This window comes from Hevea brasiliensis, unplaced genomic scaffold (genome assembly GCF_030052815.1).
Source record: "Hevea brasiliensis isolate MT/VB/25A 57/8 unplaced genomic scaffold, ASM3005281v1 Scaf254, whole genome shotgun sequence".
In the NCBI taxonomy this organism is placed as follows: Eukaryota; Viridiplantae; Streptophyta; class Magnoliopsida; order Malpighiales; family Euphorbiaceae; genus Hevea; species Hevea brasiliensis.
The window spans coordinates 72501-90000 of NW_026614756.1; the positions used below are offsets into that span (position 1 = coordinate 72501).

The 17500-nt window shown below is 29.4% G+C and overlaps 2 protein-coding genes across 2 annotated transcripts in view; both read right to left on the bottom strand.

The window, feature by feature from the left end:
• Positions 1-7261: 7261 nt before the first annotated feature.
• Positions 7262-12857, bottom strand: LOC131176831 (uncharacterized). The gene is given in 4 exon segments (XM_058141863.1): positions 7262-9188; positions 9273-9789; positions 10875-11410; positions 11469-12857. Coding segments are annotated over 4 exon segments (2805 nt in total). The 5' UTR covers positions 12667-12857; the 3' UTR covers positions 7262-8634.
• Positions 12858-12915: 58 nt separating this feature from the next.
• Positions 12916-17500, bottom strand: part of LOC110660718 (protein TIC 214-like) — a 6971-nt gene continuing 2386 nt past the window's right edge. Inside the window, exon 1 of the mRNA XM_058141862.1 lies at positions 12916-17500. This exon is cut by the window's right edge and continues 2386 nt beyond it. Within this exon, the coding sequence (XP_057997845.1) occupies positions 13423-17500 (4078 nt within the window). The 3' untranslated portion in view covers positions 12916-13422.

Genomic DNA, 17500 nt, shown 5'->3' on the forward strand with positions numbered 1-17500 from the left:
ATGGGGATAGGAAAAAATCCTTTTAGTGTTAAAATTTTTAACAGTAATAAAGGGCCACGTCATATTTCTTACATTACCATCAATTTGATATGTGTTCTTCCAAAAAAAAGAAGCCCTTTCCTTATTATTCATTGTTAATAAAGCTAATAAACGAAAATTTTTGTTAAGCATTTTTGATCCTTCTTTACCCCATAAAGAGATTGAATAAAATGAACTGTTTTTTTTACCACTGTAATTTTTAAAATGAGCATTAAAATGTCCGTCAAAAGTAAGTAAATAAACCCGAAACATATAAAATGCAGTTAATCCTGCTGTGAAACAGGCTATTATTGCGAAAATAGGTGAATACAACCAACTATCATTAAGAATTTCATCTTTGGACCAAAAACAGGCGAAGGGTGGAATACCACAAAGAGAAAGTGTTCCTAATAAAAAAGCCGTTTTTGTAATTGGAATATGTTTTGTTAAACCACCCATAAGAACCATATTTTGACTCTTATCTGGAGAATAACCAAGAATAGCTTCCATTGAATGAATAATGGATCCAGATCCTAAAAACAACAATGCTTTCGAATAGGCATGAGTAATCAAATGAAATAAAGCAGCCCGATAAGACCCCATACCTAGAGCTAACATCGTATAACCCAATTGAGACATTGTAGAATAGGCTAAACTTCTCTTAATATCTTTTTGAGCAAGAGCTAAAGTAACTCCTAAAAATACTGTTATTATACCTATCAAAGCTATTAGATTCATTATGAAAGGTATAATTACGAAAAGAGGAAAAAGGCGAGCTACAAGAAAAATTCCCGCCGCTACCATAGTAGCAGCATGTATCAGAGCTGAAATAGGAGTAGGCCCTTCCATGGCATCTGGTAACCATACATGAAGAGGAAATTGCGCCGATTTAGCAATTGCGCCAGAAAATAATAGAAATGCACACAAAGTAACAAATAAAAATTAACTTGATTATTATAAATCAAGTTATTGAAGATTTTGAACAAATCCCGAAATTCGAAACTGCCCGTTATCCAATAAAGACCTAAAATCCCTAATAATAAACCAAAATCCCCTACACGATTAGTTACAAACGCTTTTTGACAAGCATTCGATGCAATAGGTCGTGTGAACCAAAAACCTATTAATAGATAAGAACACACTCCAACCAATTCCCAAAAAATATAAATTTGTATCAAATTAGAACTAGTAACTAATCCCAACATTGAAGTAGTGAAAAAACTCATATAAGCAAAAAATCTCAAATAACCTTGATCATGAGACATATAATTGTCACTATAAAAAAGAACCAAAATACCAACTGTAGTAATTAATACTGACAAAATAGAAGTAAGTGGGTCAATCAAGTGTCCGAATTCTAAAGAAAAATCATTATTAATAGTCCACGACCATATATATTGATAAATAAAACTACTATTTATTTGCTGAATAGACAAATCGATTGAAAAAATCATGACTATACTTAACAAGAAAACGCTTGGAAAAGCCCACATACGACGCAGTTTTTTTGTTGCTGCCGGAAAAAGCAGGAGTCCCACTCCTATTAACATAGGGACTGGCAATGTAACGAAAGATATGATCCATGAATATTGATATATATGTTCCATAAAAAACTTTTTGAATTAATAAATAATTTTAATTAATAAATATAATTGTTTCTTGTTTCTGATTCATCGACTCTTATATCTTTTTAAATAAGTCAGTCAATAATAATAAAAAAAAATAAAAAAAAAATATGTAAAACTTAAATCGAATTTTATATTCTTAATTATTCTGAATTTTTCTAAAATACTTCACATATTTAAATCAAAAAGTTAGAATTGGTCAAATAAAAATACTAGTGAAAAAAATACTTATTCTAAATAAAAAAAATTTTTATTATTATTAAATTAATTTATTATTATTAATTTTATTAATTACTAATTACAAATTTGTATATACATAGAGAAAGAATAAAGAATTCTAAAAAAAGTAGTATTTTTATTTTGATAGGAATAATAAAAAAAAGATGGTTTTACCGAATCCTTTCTGTATCCAATTCCAATAAAATAAATAAATTTTTATTTTAGTTCCTTTATTCAGAATCATTAACTAGTGCATTTTGGAACGGATTTATTTCCTTTCATTATGTTTGTAGAAAACACTATTATATTTGACACCTTTCCTTTACATAAGATAAAAGGAAAGAATTACTAAAATTTTTTTACATAGGACTTTCTAAATTTTAACAAATTAATTAATAGTCTCGCTCTAATTTGAAAATTTAATTTCAATTAGATATACTTTTTCATCGAGTTTGACCAATTAAATTACTAGAAAAAAAAGTTTAAGTTTTTTATTAGGATAAATAAATTTTAGATTCTTAAACTTTATTAATGTATTTTATTGCATATATACATATAATATGACAAAAAAGACAGAAATATAAATAAAAAAATAAGCGGATAGACTTCTTTTATGATTTATGAAAAGAGTTTAATTTACAGACTAAATACATAGACAATGAATAGTTAGTAAAGAACGATTTTTTTTTAACAATAAATGTCTTTCACATCCAACTATAACAATAAATAACTCCTTTATTTTTGAATGGCAGTTCCAAAAAAGCGCACTTCTATATCAAAAAAGCTTATTCGAAAAAATATTTGGAAAAGAAAGGGATATTGGACAGTATTGAAAGCTTTTTCGTTAGCGAAATCTCTTTCTACAGGTAATTCAAAAAGTTTTTTTGTGCAACAAATAAAAGATTAAAGGTTGGAATAATCTGATTTGACTTGACATGAGAAAAGGTCTAATTTCGTTTATTATTTTCTATTTTCTATTTATATTAATAATATAAATAGAAAATTTATAAAAATAAAGGATTTCCATTCTTTTTTAATGTTTTGAACTAATCAATATTAAAATTAAATCGAACTCCTTTCTTTTGCTTTTATCTTTTATCATATGTAGAATAAAGAATTCTTTTGCCTACTGAATTATAAAACAGTACTTTTTTCTTTTGTTTGGAAAATAAGAAAATAGAGAAGACACAAAGTTTTATCTTTCTTTTTATTATTAGGATATTTTATCATTTTCAGGATAGGGATTATTATTTTCCCCATCGATCCATTTGTCACAATCACAATAATAAATATTCATAAGTTTTGTCTTTTTTATATTTATACTATTTGAATATAAAAGAGCAAATCTTTGAATGATCTACTTTAATCATATGCTTGGGCTAGAAAATGGATCAAGGTATATATTAAATTAGACAAGATTTTTTTTTAAAGTACGGAGCAGAACTCGAAATTTTTTTGCTATATGATATGTCCAGATCAATGCCCAATTTGGTTACTAAATCCTAACACAAATTCTCTCCACAAAAAAACCCTAACCAATAAAATATTTCCATAAATCTCTTGAATGTAATATTCAAATTGTAATCCAACAAAAAAATTCGATTGTTTTTTCATTATTAAATGAATTTTTCTTCATTAATTTTAATGTTTCCTAAAAAATATTGCATTGAATTGATTCCTTTAAGCTCGACGATTAAATAATAATTTATTATTATGATTTCGAGCAAGCCGCTATGGTGAAATCGGTAGACACGCTGCTCTTAGGAAGCAGTGCTAGAGCATCTCGGTTCGAGTCCGAGTGGCGGCATAACATCCTGTATGTAATTTTCAAAAGGATACAATAAATCCTATAATGAATTCAATTCTTGATTTCAATTCCTCATAATTGAGCCCCCCCCCTTTTTTTTATTTTTATGATATTCTCGACTTTAGAACATATATTAACGCATATATCTTTTTCAGTCGTGTCAATTGTAATTACAATTCATTTGATAACCTTATTAGTCGATGAATTCGTAGAACTATATGATTCGTCAGAAAAGGGCATGATAACTACTTTTTTCTGTATAACAGGATTATTAGTTATTCGTTGGATTTTTTTGGGACATTTACCATTAAGTGATTTATATGAATCATTAATCTTTCTTTCATGGGCTTTTTCCATTATTCATATGGTTCCGTATTTTAAAAATCATAAAAATTTTTTAAGCGCAATAACCGCGCCAAGTACTTTTTTTACCCAAGGGTTTGCTACTTCGGGTCTTTTAACTGACATGCATCAATCCGAAATCTTAGTGCCCGCTCTCCAATCTCAGTGGTTAATGATGCACGTAAGTATGATGATATTGGGCTATGCAGCTCTTTTGTGTGGATCATTATTTTCAGTAGCATTTCTAGTAATCACATTTCGAAAAATCATAAGAATTGTTGATAAAAGCAATAATTTATTAAACGATTCGTTTTTCTTTAGTGAGATACAATATATGGCGGAAAGAAAGAATGTTTTAAGAAATATTTCTTTTCTTTCTTCTAGGAATTATTACAGGTTTCAATTGATTCAACAATTAGATGACTGGGGTTGTCGTATTATAAGTATAGGGTTTATCTTTTTAACCATAGGTATTCTTTCGGGAGCAGTCTGGGCTAATGAAGCATGGGGATCATATTGGAATTGGGACCCAAAAGAAACTTGGGCATTTATTACGTGGACCATATTCGCGATTTTTTTTCATATTCGAACAAATAAAAAATTGGAGGGTTTCAATTCCGCAATTGTCGCTTCTATCGGTTTTCTTCTAATTTGGATATGCTATTTTGGAGTTAATTTATTAGGAATAGGACTACATAGTTATGGTTCATTTACATTAACAATTAGCATCTAATTGAATTGAAGAAAGGGTTTGACGAATGCAACTCTATAGGACAACAAAGCGTATATACAAAAAGCTTTAGGTAAGCCGTTGAGAACTTTTTGAATCACTATATTACTTGATTCAAAAAGTTCTTACAAATGCCAATTTGGTTACAATTCATTTTTTTTTTAACTTAAATTTAAGAGACGAAAAAAGAAGTTTTTTTCATTGTATAACATAACAATTTTTAATTTTTAAAAATCATAGGATTTCTTTTTTTTTTGTTTTATTTAGAAAAACTATCTAACTATCTATAAAAATAATTAGATAGAATAGCTTCAACCCTGTCAACTGATAATGAGAAAACGAAATCCGGATAAATACCAATACCTATTACAGGCAGAAGGATAGAGATCGAAACAAATAACTCCCGCGGTCCAGAATCAAAAAAAGAAGAGTTTGGGGCATTAAACAGCTTATATCCATAGAACATCTGGCGTAACATAGATAATAAATAAATAGGAGTTAATATCATTCCAACTGCCATTACAAAAGTAATTAATATTTTTGACATTAAAAGATATTTTTGGCCGGTAATTATTCCAAAAAATACTATCAATTCCGCAAAAAAACCGCTCATGCCTGGTAATGCAAGGGAAGCTAGTGATAAGATACTGAATGTCGTGAATATTTTTGGCATTGAGGTAGCCATTCCACCCATTTCATCAAGATAAACACGACGTATTCTATCATAACCCGTTCCTGCCAAGAAAAAAAGTGCGGCACCAATAAATCCATGTGATATTATTTGTAAAATGGCTCCATTGAGTCCCATATCACTTATAGAGCAAATTCCTATAATTATGAAACCCATATGAGATACAGAAGAATAGGCTATTCTTTTTTTTAAATTTCGTTGACCAGGAGATGTTGAAGCTGCATAGATTATTTGCATTACGCCTACTATTATCAACCAGGGAGAACAATGTGAATGAGCGTGAGATAATAATTCCATATTGATTCGAACCAATCCATATGCCCCCATTTTTAATAAGATTCCGGCTAGAAGCATACAAGTACTATAATGTGCTTCCCCATGGGTGTCTGGTAACCATGTATGTAAGGGTATAATCGGTGATTTGACAGCAAAAGCAATAAGAAATCCAATATAGAAAAATATTTCTAGCGCCACAGGATATGATTGATTAGCTGATGTTTCAAAATGGAATCTCGGTTCATTAGAACCATATAAAGCGATACCCAAAGCTCCCATTAATAAAAAAACGGAACCTCCCGCAGTATACAAAATAAACTTTGTAGCTGAATACAGACGTTTCTTTCCCCCCCACATGGATAGAAGTAGATAAACGGGAATTAATTCTAACTCCCACATGATAAAAAAAAGTAAAAGATCTTGAGAAGAAAATAATCCTATTTGACCACTATACATTGCTAACATCAGAAAATGGAATAATCGAGAATCCCGAGTAATTGGCCGAGCCGCTAAAGTAGCTAAAGTAGTGATAAATCCTGTCAGTAAAATAGGTCCTAAAGAAAATCCATCGATTCCCAATCTCCAGTAAAAATAAAAAAATTGGATCCATTTATAATCTTCTGTTAATTGGATTAATGGATCGTCCAATTGGAAATAATAAGAGAACACATAATTCATTAAAAGGAGTTCAAAGGCACATATAAATATAGTATACCACTTAATTACTTTATTTCCTCTATGAGGGAAAAGGAAAATTAAGGAACCCGCGGATATCGGTAAAACTACAAATATTGTTAACCAAGGAAAAGAATTCATGGTAAAGACAAGATACACTTGGACTAGAAAAACCCGTGCTCGAAAACATAATATTTTTTTTTTTTTTATTTTTTTTTTCGAGTACGGGTTTGTGTCGGTAAATAAAAAATCAAATGTATTCAAGTGGGGTTTTCTAGAAAGTATCAATAAGCTAGACCCATGCTTCGAGTTGTTTCATGCCATAAATAAACTCGAACACTCAAGAAATCCGTTGGACAGGCGGATTCACATCTCTTACAACCGACACAGTCCTCTGTTCTTGGAGCAGAAGCAATTTGCTTGGATTTACATCCATCCCAAGGTATCATTTCTAATACATCTGTGGGGCAGGCTCGGACACATTGAGTACACCCTATACATGTATCATAAATCTTTACTGAATGTGACATTAGATTTCTAATTTTTTTAACGTCATAAAGTTTCAATCTAGTAAATTTCTAAATGAATCATCATATATTTAGACACCAGACGAATCAATGATTTACCAGAAATTTTCTATTCAATTCTGGATCGACTCATGAGAAAAAACCAAGATACTTTAATTTTTTACGTTTTCGCAAACATGATCAGATAAGTTACGTATCTTATATGCCAACTTGAATTAATGAACATGAAAATTATATTCTATATGATTAATACTACTTATTCAACAAATTCGATTGATTGATACGGGTTGATTTTCTATTACGATAAATTGATGAAACAATAGCTGGTCCAATAGCTGCTTCAGCGGCTGCGATAGCTATAACAAAAATGGAAAAAATATTTCCTTTTAATTGGCGGCTATCAAAAAAATCAGAAAATGTTACGAAATTTAGATTAACTGCATTCAGTATAAGTTCAAGGCACATAAGGGCTCTAACCATATTTCGACTCGTGATCAATCCATAGATACCAATAGAAAATAAATAGGCACTCAAAACAAGTACATGTTCGAGCATCATTGACCAACTCCTTATCAATTTCGATTTATTTCAATATAAACAACAATTCAACATCAACAGATTGGATTGGCTAAAATAAGAATATCCCAAATACAAATCAAAGAAATATTTGGATAATAGATCAAATAAAAGAATTTATACATAAAAAATCTTTAAATAGAATTGAAGGAAAATAGATGTGATAACATAGACCAAAGTTTAATTTGGATTGCGATTACTAATTCTAAAGATTTTTTACTGACGAGCCACAGCAATCGCACCTATCAAAGCAACTAAAAGAATTATTGAAATGAATTCAAATGGAAGAAAAAAATCTGTTGATAAATGAATTCCAATTTGTTGACCATTACTTATCAAATCTTGTTCTATAATCTGATTTGTTCTTGTAGTCCAAATAATTCCATACCATGACGTATCTGGAAGAATAGTAATTAGTGAAACAAAAATACTTGTACAAACTAAAGAAGTAACCCAGCTTCCAACAGTCCAAAGATTAAAATCTTTGTAATATTATGAACCATTCATGAACATCACGGCAAATATAATTAAAACATTTATAGCTCCCACATAAATAAGGAGCTGTGCGGCAGCTACAAAATGAGAGTTTGATAAAATATAGAATAAAGATATACAAACAAGAACCAATCCCAACGAAAAGGCAGAATAAATTGGGTTGGTAAGTAATACCACTCCTAGACCTCCTAATATAAGACCTAATCCTAGAAAGACTAAAAGAAAATCATGAATTAGTCCAGGCAAATCCATTGCACGTAAAATAAGAAATAAAAAAAAATTAAATTGTTTTTTCATGACCTTATTGACCCGACCAGGAAAACTTTTTTATAATAAGTTCTTAATTGAATTAAACCCTAAGGAGTGTAAATTAATTACTATATGTACAGCTATTCTACTAATCTCATCCTTTCTCAAAAAGGCATTCTAAATTTTTTTTTTCGAAATAATTATGGATAGAATTAAAGATATATTAATAGATTTTCAATCCAAATTAAGTCGCGACGCAATTATCATCAATCAATCAAATCAATAGTTGGAATTTGTAATTTTTGTAGTTATTGACCAAGAAAAATAAAAGAAAACCCATTTCATCCTTTCATCCTTTTAGATCAAAACAGAATTTGAGTTTAATAATTGTACATTTTAATCAATCAAAGTGGTTTACCTATTTTTTTTTGAGTTGAATTCAAAATTGTTCGAATTGTATAATCGTCAACTACTGACATTGGTAAACGACCTAAAGCAATTTGATTATAATTCAATTCGTGACGATCATAAGTAGAAAGCTCATATTCTTCAGTCATCGATAAACAATTTGTCGGACAATACTCAACACAGTTGCCACAAAATATACAGATTCCGAAATCAATACTGTAATTAAGCAACCGTTTCTTTCGAATGTCAGTTTCCAATTTCCAATCAACAACAGGTAGATCTATAGGACATACACGAACACATACTTCACAAGCAATGCATTTATCAAATTCAAAATGAATTCGACCGCGGAAACGCTCCGATGTGATTAATTTTTCATAAGGATATTGAATAGTTACAGGTAAACGATTTGCATGAGATAAGGTAATCATAAAACCTTGACCAATGTACCTTGCAGCTCGTATGGTTTGTTGCCCATAATTCATGAACCCAGTTACCATGGGAAACATATCGTAAATATTTATGAATAATTTTATGTTTGTTTTTTTCTCTTGTTTGAAGACAAGTTAGGAATATAGAAAAATATTCTTTTATAGTGAAAGAAGTTGGAAAGAGGTTGTTAATAATAGATTACCGAGAGAAATAGGTAAAAGAAATTTCCATCCAAGATTTAAAAGTTGGTCCATTCTTAGTCTAGGTAAAGTCCATCTTGTTGTGATAGGAATGAACAAGAACAAATAAGTTTTAACCAATGTAATAAAGATACCAATTGTTGTTCCAAAGACTCCGCCTATTTTTTTTATTTCAAAAAGCTCAGGAACGAATATATACGGAATAGAGATATTCCAACCGCCCAAGTAAAGAACTGTTACAAATAATGAAGAAACTAATAAGTTTAGATAGGAAGCAATATAAAATAAACCAAATTTGATGCCCGAATATTCGGTTTGATAACCTGCTACTAATTCTTCTTCTGCTTCTGGTAAATCAAAAGGCAATCTCTCACATTCTGCTAGAGAAGAAATAAAAAAAATGATAAATCCTATAGGTTGACGCCACAAATTCCACCCCCAAAAACCAGATTTTGATTGTGCCTCAACTATATCAACTGTACTTGAACTATTAGATAATCATAGTCGGTGATAACATCACTGTTCCCATCGCTATTACAGAACCGTACATGAAATTCTCACCTCATACGGCTCCTCGAAGGCCATAAATAAATTTAAGGATCAGATCAGATTATTTATTTTGATATATTTGTAGAATAGATAGGATCAAAATAAAATCTATCGACGTTCCAAAATTCGAGCAATGAAATTCTATCTGTTATAATACTAAAAAAATACTTCTGAATTGATCTCATCCTTTAATAATTTAAATTTTTCTTTCTTGAGTAATAACTTAAATCCTTCAATAAAATACTCTTTGTAAAAAGTAAAATATTCTTTGTAAAAATACCAATAGATATTTTCTATCGTTTTCGATTACGAAAAAGTTAGATATTCCGAATTATGACACGAATTCCATCTCTATGAATATCGATAAAAAAAGAACAAAAAGGATTGATTTTTTTTTTCTATTGTAATTAGATTCTTTTTTTTTTTTTCGTTCCTATTCTTCTTTCTGAAAAAAAAAAAAGAGAAAAGGGGATTAAAAAAAAGGAAAGGATTATTTCGTTCCTGATAGTTATTTCTTTAATCGGTGGGTAGGAGCATACTCTGGATCGGAATCATGGGGAGTACTGCCTAATCATTTCTACCAAGTTAAAGCCCCAATTAATATACTTTTTTATATTATACCGAAATATCTTTTTAGATAATTTTTTTAATCTCTCTTACTAATCCTTTGTGTATCTTGGTGTTCCTAACCATCCACTCATTTTTGCTTAATCACCTGTTAGCATTATGGTAATACATATAAATGATAGTGAAAACTCAATAAGGTTGATATTTTGGGCCCGCTTCAAGCCAGGATGACTAATCAACCAATCTTGGGGCAAACATTCTTCTTTTCTTATGTTTATTTCTGTTTTACTCTTGTACATAGGAAATGAGTCTCAATTTTTTTACTGCAAATGTAGAAGTTGTTTTCTTTCACTCATATAACTATCCAATTTAGTTCATCAACCCAAACGATGAATAAAAAATGAAGATATCTATTCAATTAATTTCGCCTTCTTCCTAAAAAGATAAAAAGAAAGGAATAGGGAAAAGTTTATATTTCAACAAATCACACGTAGAGATATGGATAACACACAAAGAGTTAATGGTATTTCATAACTAATCGATTGAGCAGCAGCTCGTAAACCACCCAAAAAGGAATATTTATTATTTGATCCATATCCTGACATAAGAAGTCCGATGGGAGCAATACTTGAAATGGCAATCCATAAAAAAACACCAATATTTAGATCAGTTAAAACAAGGTGATAGCCAAAAGGAATTACCGAATAGCTTAATAGAGTTGATATGACTGCTATGGATGGTCCGATACTGAATAAACGAATATCCCCCCTAGATGGAAAAAGATTCTCTTTGAAAAGTAGTTTTGTCCCATCCGCTAGAGCTTGAAGAACTCCTAAAGGACCGGCATATTCAGGTCCAATACGTTGTTGTATCCCTGCAGATATTTCTCTTTCTAACCATACAATTACTAGTATGCCTATCGTGATTCCCAATACAAGAATAAAAATCGGGACAAACACCCATATAATTCCATAGACCTCGTTTAAGGATTCTAATCTAGAAAAAGAATTGATAGCTTGTATTTCTGTTGTATCAATTATCATTTCAACGATCAACTTCTCCCATAATGATATCTATACTACCTAGTATTGTCATAATATCGGCCAATTTCATTCTTTTAACTAATTCAGGAAGAATTTGCAAATTGATAAAACCCGGCGGACGAATTTTCCATCTCCAAGGAAAACCGCTCTGATCTCCTATCAGAAAAATTCCCAATTCTCCTTTTGGGGCTTCGACTCTCACATAAAGTTCTTGTTTCGGTAATTCAAAAGTAGGAGAAGTTTTTTTACTAATGAATCGATATTCGAAATCGTTCCATTCCGAATCCCTTTCTCTATCAAAACGTCGGATTTCTAAATTCTCATAGGGCCCCCCCGGAATTCCTTCCAGAGCCTGTTGAATAATTTTTATAGATTCCATCATTTCACCAATTCGGACTAAATAACGAGCTAAGGAATCTCCTTCTTTTTGCCACTGGATTTCCCAATCAAATTCGTCGTAACACTCATAATGATCAACTTTACGAAGATCCCATTGTACTCCGGAAGCTCGTAGCATTGGTCCCGATAAACCCCAATTTTTTGCTTCCTCTGTACCAACAATACCTACTCCCTCAACTCGTTCTAAAAAAATAGGATTTCGCGTAATAAGTTTTTGATATTCAGTAACTCCTGTTAAAAAATAATCGCAAAAATCCAAACATTTATCTATCCAACCATGAGGTAGATCAGACGCTACTCCCCCGATACGAAAAAAATTATGCATCATTCTCATACCAGTGGCAGCTTCGAATAAATCATATACTAACTCTCTTTCTCTAAAAATATAGAAGAAAGGAGTCTGTGCACCAATATCTGCCATAAAGGGACCAAGCCATAACAAATGAGAAGCTATACGACTCAATTCCAACATAATTATTCTGATATAGCCAGCTCTTTTAGGCACTTGAATATTTCCTAACAGTTCTGGACCATTTACTGTTATTGCTTCTGTGAACATAGTAGCCAAATAATCCCAACGTGTTACATAGGGCAAATATTGTATAATTGTTCGATTTTCCGCAATTTTTTCCATTCCTCTGTGTAAATAACCTAATATTGGTTCACAGTCAATAACATCTTCCCCGTCTAGAGTAACGATGAGGCGAAGAACACCATGCATTGATGGGTGGTGGGGACCCATATTAACTATCATAAGGTCTTTTCGTGTAGCTGGTACATTCATAGGGTTTCCTTGATCCATTCGTCCATGAATTACTGAAAACAAAAAGAAGTTCATCTCAAGATCTAATAAATCAAATAATTCAAAAAAACTCTTAAAATTAACGAGTTTTTGATTCCCGAATATCCAACAGGATAATTAATTCTTTATAACGTACTCTATTTTTCTTTGCTAAATAAGACAGGAGTCGTTGTCGTTTTCCTAGAATTTTTCGCAAACCTCTCTGAGATAAATAGTCTTTTCTATGCAATTCCAAATGTGAAGTAAGTCTTCGTATCTTATTAGTGAAACTTACTATTTGAAATTCAACAGATCCCTTGTTTTCGTCTTTTTCTTCTTGTGAAATAACTGAAATGAATGAATTTTTTACCATAAAACAAGCACTTCCCTTTTTAATTATTAATTATTAATTAAGTTTAAAATATTTTTTTATTGATCAGTAATAATAAAAAATTTATTAAATAAAATAATGTCAGTTCATTTTAATTTGGTATAAACAAAAATCTTTACTTTGTTAGTAATTCAAAATTTTGTTAAATACAATTTATCATTAATCAATCCAATTTTTTTTTTATTCGGTTATAGATACAAAAGGATGGTATATTTCTTCGCTTACAAAAGAGAAAAAAATTCTACTTAATATGAAAAGAAAAAAATTCCATTGATTCGTTTCTAGATCTAATTGATACATAATTGAATTCCATGTATCAGAATGGAATATGGAGTGGAAAAGAAAAAGAATGACGTACCCATCTCCTTGTTTTCATATACTAAATCAGATATGCTATGGGATATATGAAAAATGCACCCTTATCAAAATTTCAACCGCGGATATATATATATTCTTACCATACTGAACCGACTAGCATTATTAGTATCGAACCAATAACGATTCATACAAGCTAAATCTTCTAATCGAAAATTGGGCCAAAGAAAAAATTGTAATTTAATTAGTTTCTTTTTATCTCTATCAAAATGTTTGCTTTTATCTAAAATGGGACTACAATTTTTTATGTTATTACCATTGAAAATTTCTGTATTTATATGAATATCATTTTGATTTTTTAAATTGAAAAGAATTCTTAATTCTCTACGACGTTTAGGGGATAAAATATTTTCAGGAACAAGTAAATCATAATCATTTTTGTTTCTATTTCCAATTATACTTTGATGTCTTTCAATAGATTCGGTAAAATTCTTTTTATCAACATAAAAATTTTCTCTGTATTTTTGATTAATTTGTTGTTTGTTCTTATGAACTAATAGGATACCTACCATTTGATACAAAATAAATTGTCCATCATTTTTTACCGACAGACGAACAGGTTCGATAATCAATATTCCCTTTTTCATTAATTCCGTAAGAGTTAAATCCTTCTGAACCATCAGAATATTCAAACTTATTTCTTGCCTTTGAATAGAAGATATAATAATTTCTCGTGGATTTGTCAGTCTAAGCAGGAGACAATATACTTTGATATTATTGATTATTTTGTGATTTAAAGAACCATTCCATCTTAATTGAAAACATAAATACCGTTTTAGGAAGAAATCAAGTTCTACTTCCATATGACTTTTGTTTTGCTTTTTATTTCTATGTTTTTTCATATCTAATTCTATATAATCTTCTTCAATATCTTTTTCTTGATTTGCGAAAACTGACCCAAAGTCCCCTTGGTCTTCGGATTCTTTTTCTTCGTGATTTTGATTCTCTAATTCAATAATTTTTTTTTCATTCGATGATATAGATATAAAAAGATCGCTATTTTTCTTCCGGTTAATTTTATTATTTTTACTAACATTTTCATTTCTATGAAAATTGAAAAGAAGAAATTGGATGGGTATCGCCCATGGTTTTATCTTATATGTGTTGTAAAGTATCACAAATTTTCGAAAGAACCAAAGTTCAAAATTGGATATAAGACAATTTTTTATTTCTTCATTCATTCCCATCCAATCAAAAAAAAAACCTTTTTGATTGGATGAATTAACTTCTTGATCTTGGTGAATTGTAAGAAAAAAAAGATTTTTCTTATCAATTTTATCAATTATTTGATACTTATTAGTCCTAGTCTTAGTATTTTTTTTATCTTTGCTTCCGGTATCGATCCAGGACTCAATATCAACCTTCTTTCTAAGACAAAAATTGAGAATTCTCCAATCAAAATATTTTCTATCCGCGCTTTTCTCCATATCAATAATATCATCTTCCGCTAGATAATTATTGATAGAAATATCTTCCAACATGTCAAATAATTTGCTTTTTTTTGTGTTGGAATTATAAGAAATCTCTTGTTTATTATTTACTTGTAATGGTGATCCATAAATATATGAGTCCTTCTTATTTTCATAATTAATAGATTTATATGATAAAAGATTATATTTATAGTGTTTTTTAAAATTATCTTTTTGATTTGGTAATGAATCTGTCTCAAAATCATTTTTTTTTTTGTAATGAATTAATCGGTCTTTTTCATATAAATTCCATTTGTTTAATTTTTTATTTTGAACCATATGGTGTTGATGTTGATTGATTATATTTCGCCATTTTTGTGGTGTTAATCTAGACCATCTAATCTGAGATAGATCGTATTTATATTGATAATGACTCCTTAACCAATTTTTCCATTGATTCATTACAGAATTTCTAAAATTTTTATTTTTTAATTCGGAATTAAATAGCCCTTGGGCTATAAAAAAATCCTTTATTTCATTCTTCAGAAAAAGGCTATGATATTCAAAGATAGATTTTAACTTATATAAGTTAATAATTTTGATTTGTGATAATTTGTAAAATACATAAGCTTGTGACAAGGAGGATATGTCACAAAAAATCTTTGAATTTTTATTAATAACAACAACATTACTATTATTACTATTACGTGACTTTTTTATAATCGAAATAAAGTGAATTGTATTTTGATTTGTTTTATCAATTTTTTTCTGATTTTCTTCATTATTGTAAATGTATTTAGTAATAATTTTTTTTGTTGATTTAAGAAAAAGCTGTGCATTGATCCTTGGAATATTAATGATACCTAAAAAGATATCTATGTATATCTTTTCAATCAAAATTTTTATAAAAAAATGGAATTTACGCGCTAATCGAACATTTCTTCTTTTTACTATCTGCGAAATATTTTTTGATGATTTTAATTTTTTAGCATTATAACTTATTTTGTTTTTGTTAGGACTAATATTTATTTCCGGGGTTCTCATTTTTTTTTCCTTTTCTTTTGTAATTTTTTCTATTTGATTTATGATTATCTTTCTTCTAGCAGAAAGATCTTTCATTTTTTTTTCTGTCAGTGAATAATTTGTCCAAGTCATAGATCGAATTGGGATGGATAATTTTTTAATCGTCTCATTATTGTTATTGATTATCGAATCTTTTTCTTTTTTAGGTTCATTCAATTCATATACTTCTCTAAATCCAGATAATAGAATTGGATTTCTTTTTGATTTTGAAAGGTTGTTTATTATTTCTTTTCGAAAAAAAATGTTTTTGATGATCCAGTTTTTTTTTTCTTTTAAGAAATTTAGAAAAAATTTTCTTCTTTCTTCTAAAATTGTTATAACTCGAAAACCATTTTTTTGCATTTTTCTAATTTTTTTTTCGAGTTTTTTAAAGATGGGTTCAAAAAGTGAAAGCCGTTTTCGGGGAGAACCAAAAGGAAGTTCAGCTTCCATTCCCAAAACTGTTAAAAAAAAAAAATCATTTTTTTGTACTTTTTTTTTCATTTTCGTTTGATCTTTATGAGAGAATTTTAACTTAGATTTGTACCAAGGTTTTAGACGAAAAGGAAATAGGATCTTTATTTGAATCCCGTCTATTAACCAGTTTTTCGGAAATTCTTTTTCTGATAATTGAACTCCATTATAGGTGCATTTAACATGCATTTCTCTACTCCAATCTTTTAAATCCTCGGACCATTCGGGAGTTTGAAAAAAAAGTATACGAATGATATTTTTAGTTATTATTAATGAAGGTAATATAATATATTTTCTAAGAATTGATTGGGTTACTAAAACACAACTTCTTATTATTTGAGCAAAAAGAATGCTATCCCAGGCTTCGGCTATTTCTATCCGAGCTTTTTCCTCTCTTTTGTTGTCTTCTCTTTTGTCCTCTTCTTTTTTCTTACTTTCTTTTGTTTTTTTCTTTGTATTTGAAATTGTGAATTCTGCGTTTTTATACATCCAATTTATAAACATTGTTTTTATCAGTTCGGAAATATCAAAAGAAAAAAAAAGAGATTTGTCTATTCTGTCCAAAAAAAGAGGAGAATGCACATTTGCTTGAAACAGTTCCCAAATAGCTATTTTGCGTCTTTGTGCGCGCACGGATCCTTTTATTATGTCTCGGCGAAAATCCGATTGTTGTGAATAACGTATCAAAGTCACTTCTTCTATTTGATCAGAATTCGTTGTATCTTTGGTATTATTATAAGTATCTGTATTTTTTTTATTATCAGTAAAAATCACTACCCGTTTGGCTTTTCGTGAACGAATTTCATAATCTTCCGACATGTTTTCTTCATTTTCTCCCTCTTGTTGTTCCAAATCGTCAATTAATTTGTATGACCATCGAGGAACTTGTTTACTTATTTCTTTTATTCCAGTAGAATTTTTTATAATTGTTTTATTTTTTGGATTCGCTATAACTGTATGAAATAAAAATTTTAAAATTTTTATTCGATTTTCTAAATACATTTTTTCTTCTTTGTGATCTGGAAATAAGGGAAGTTCCTTAAAATTTAAACTTGATCTTGATTTTCCAACAAATTCATTAATTAAGTTTAAGAAATAAGCATTTTCTATTGAAAATGCTTTTCTATTAAATCCATCTGTTTTTGATTCAAATTCTTGATAATTAGTAATAAGAAGAATA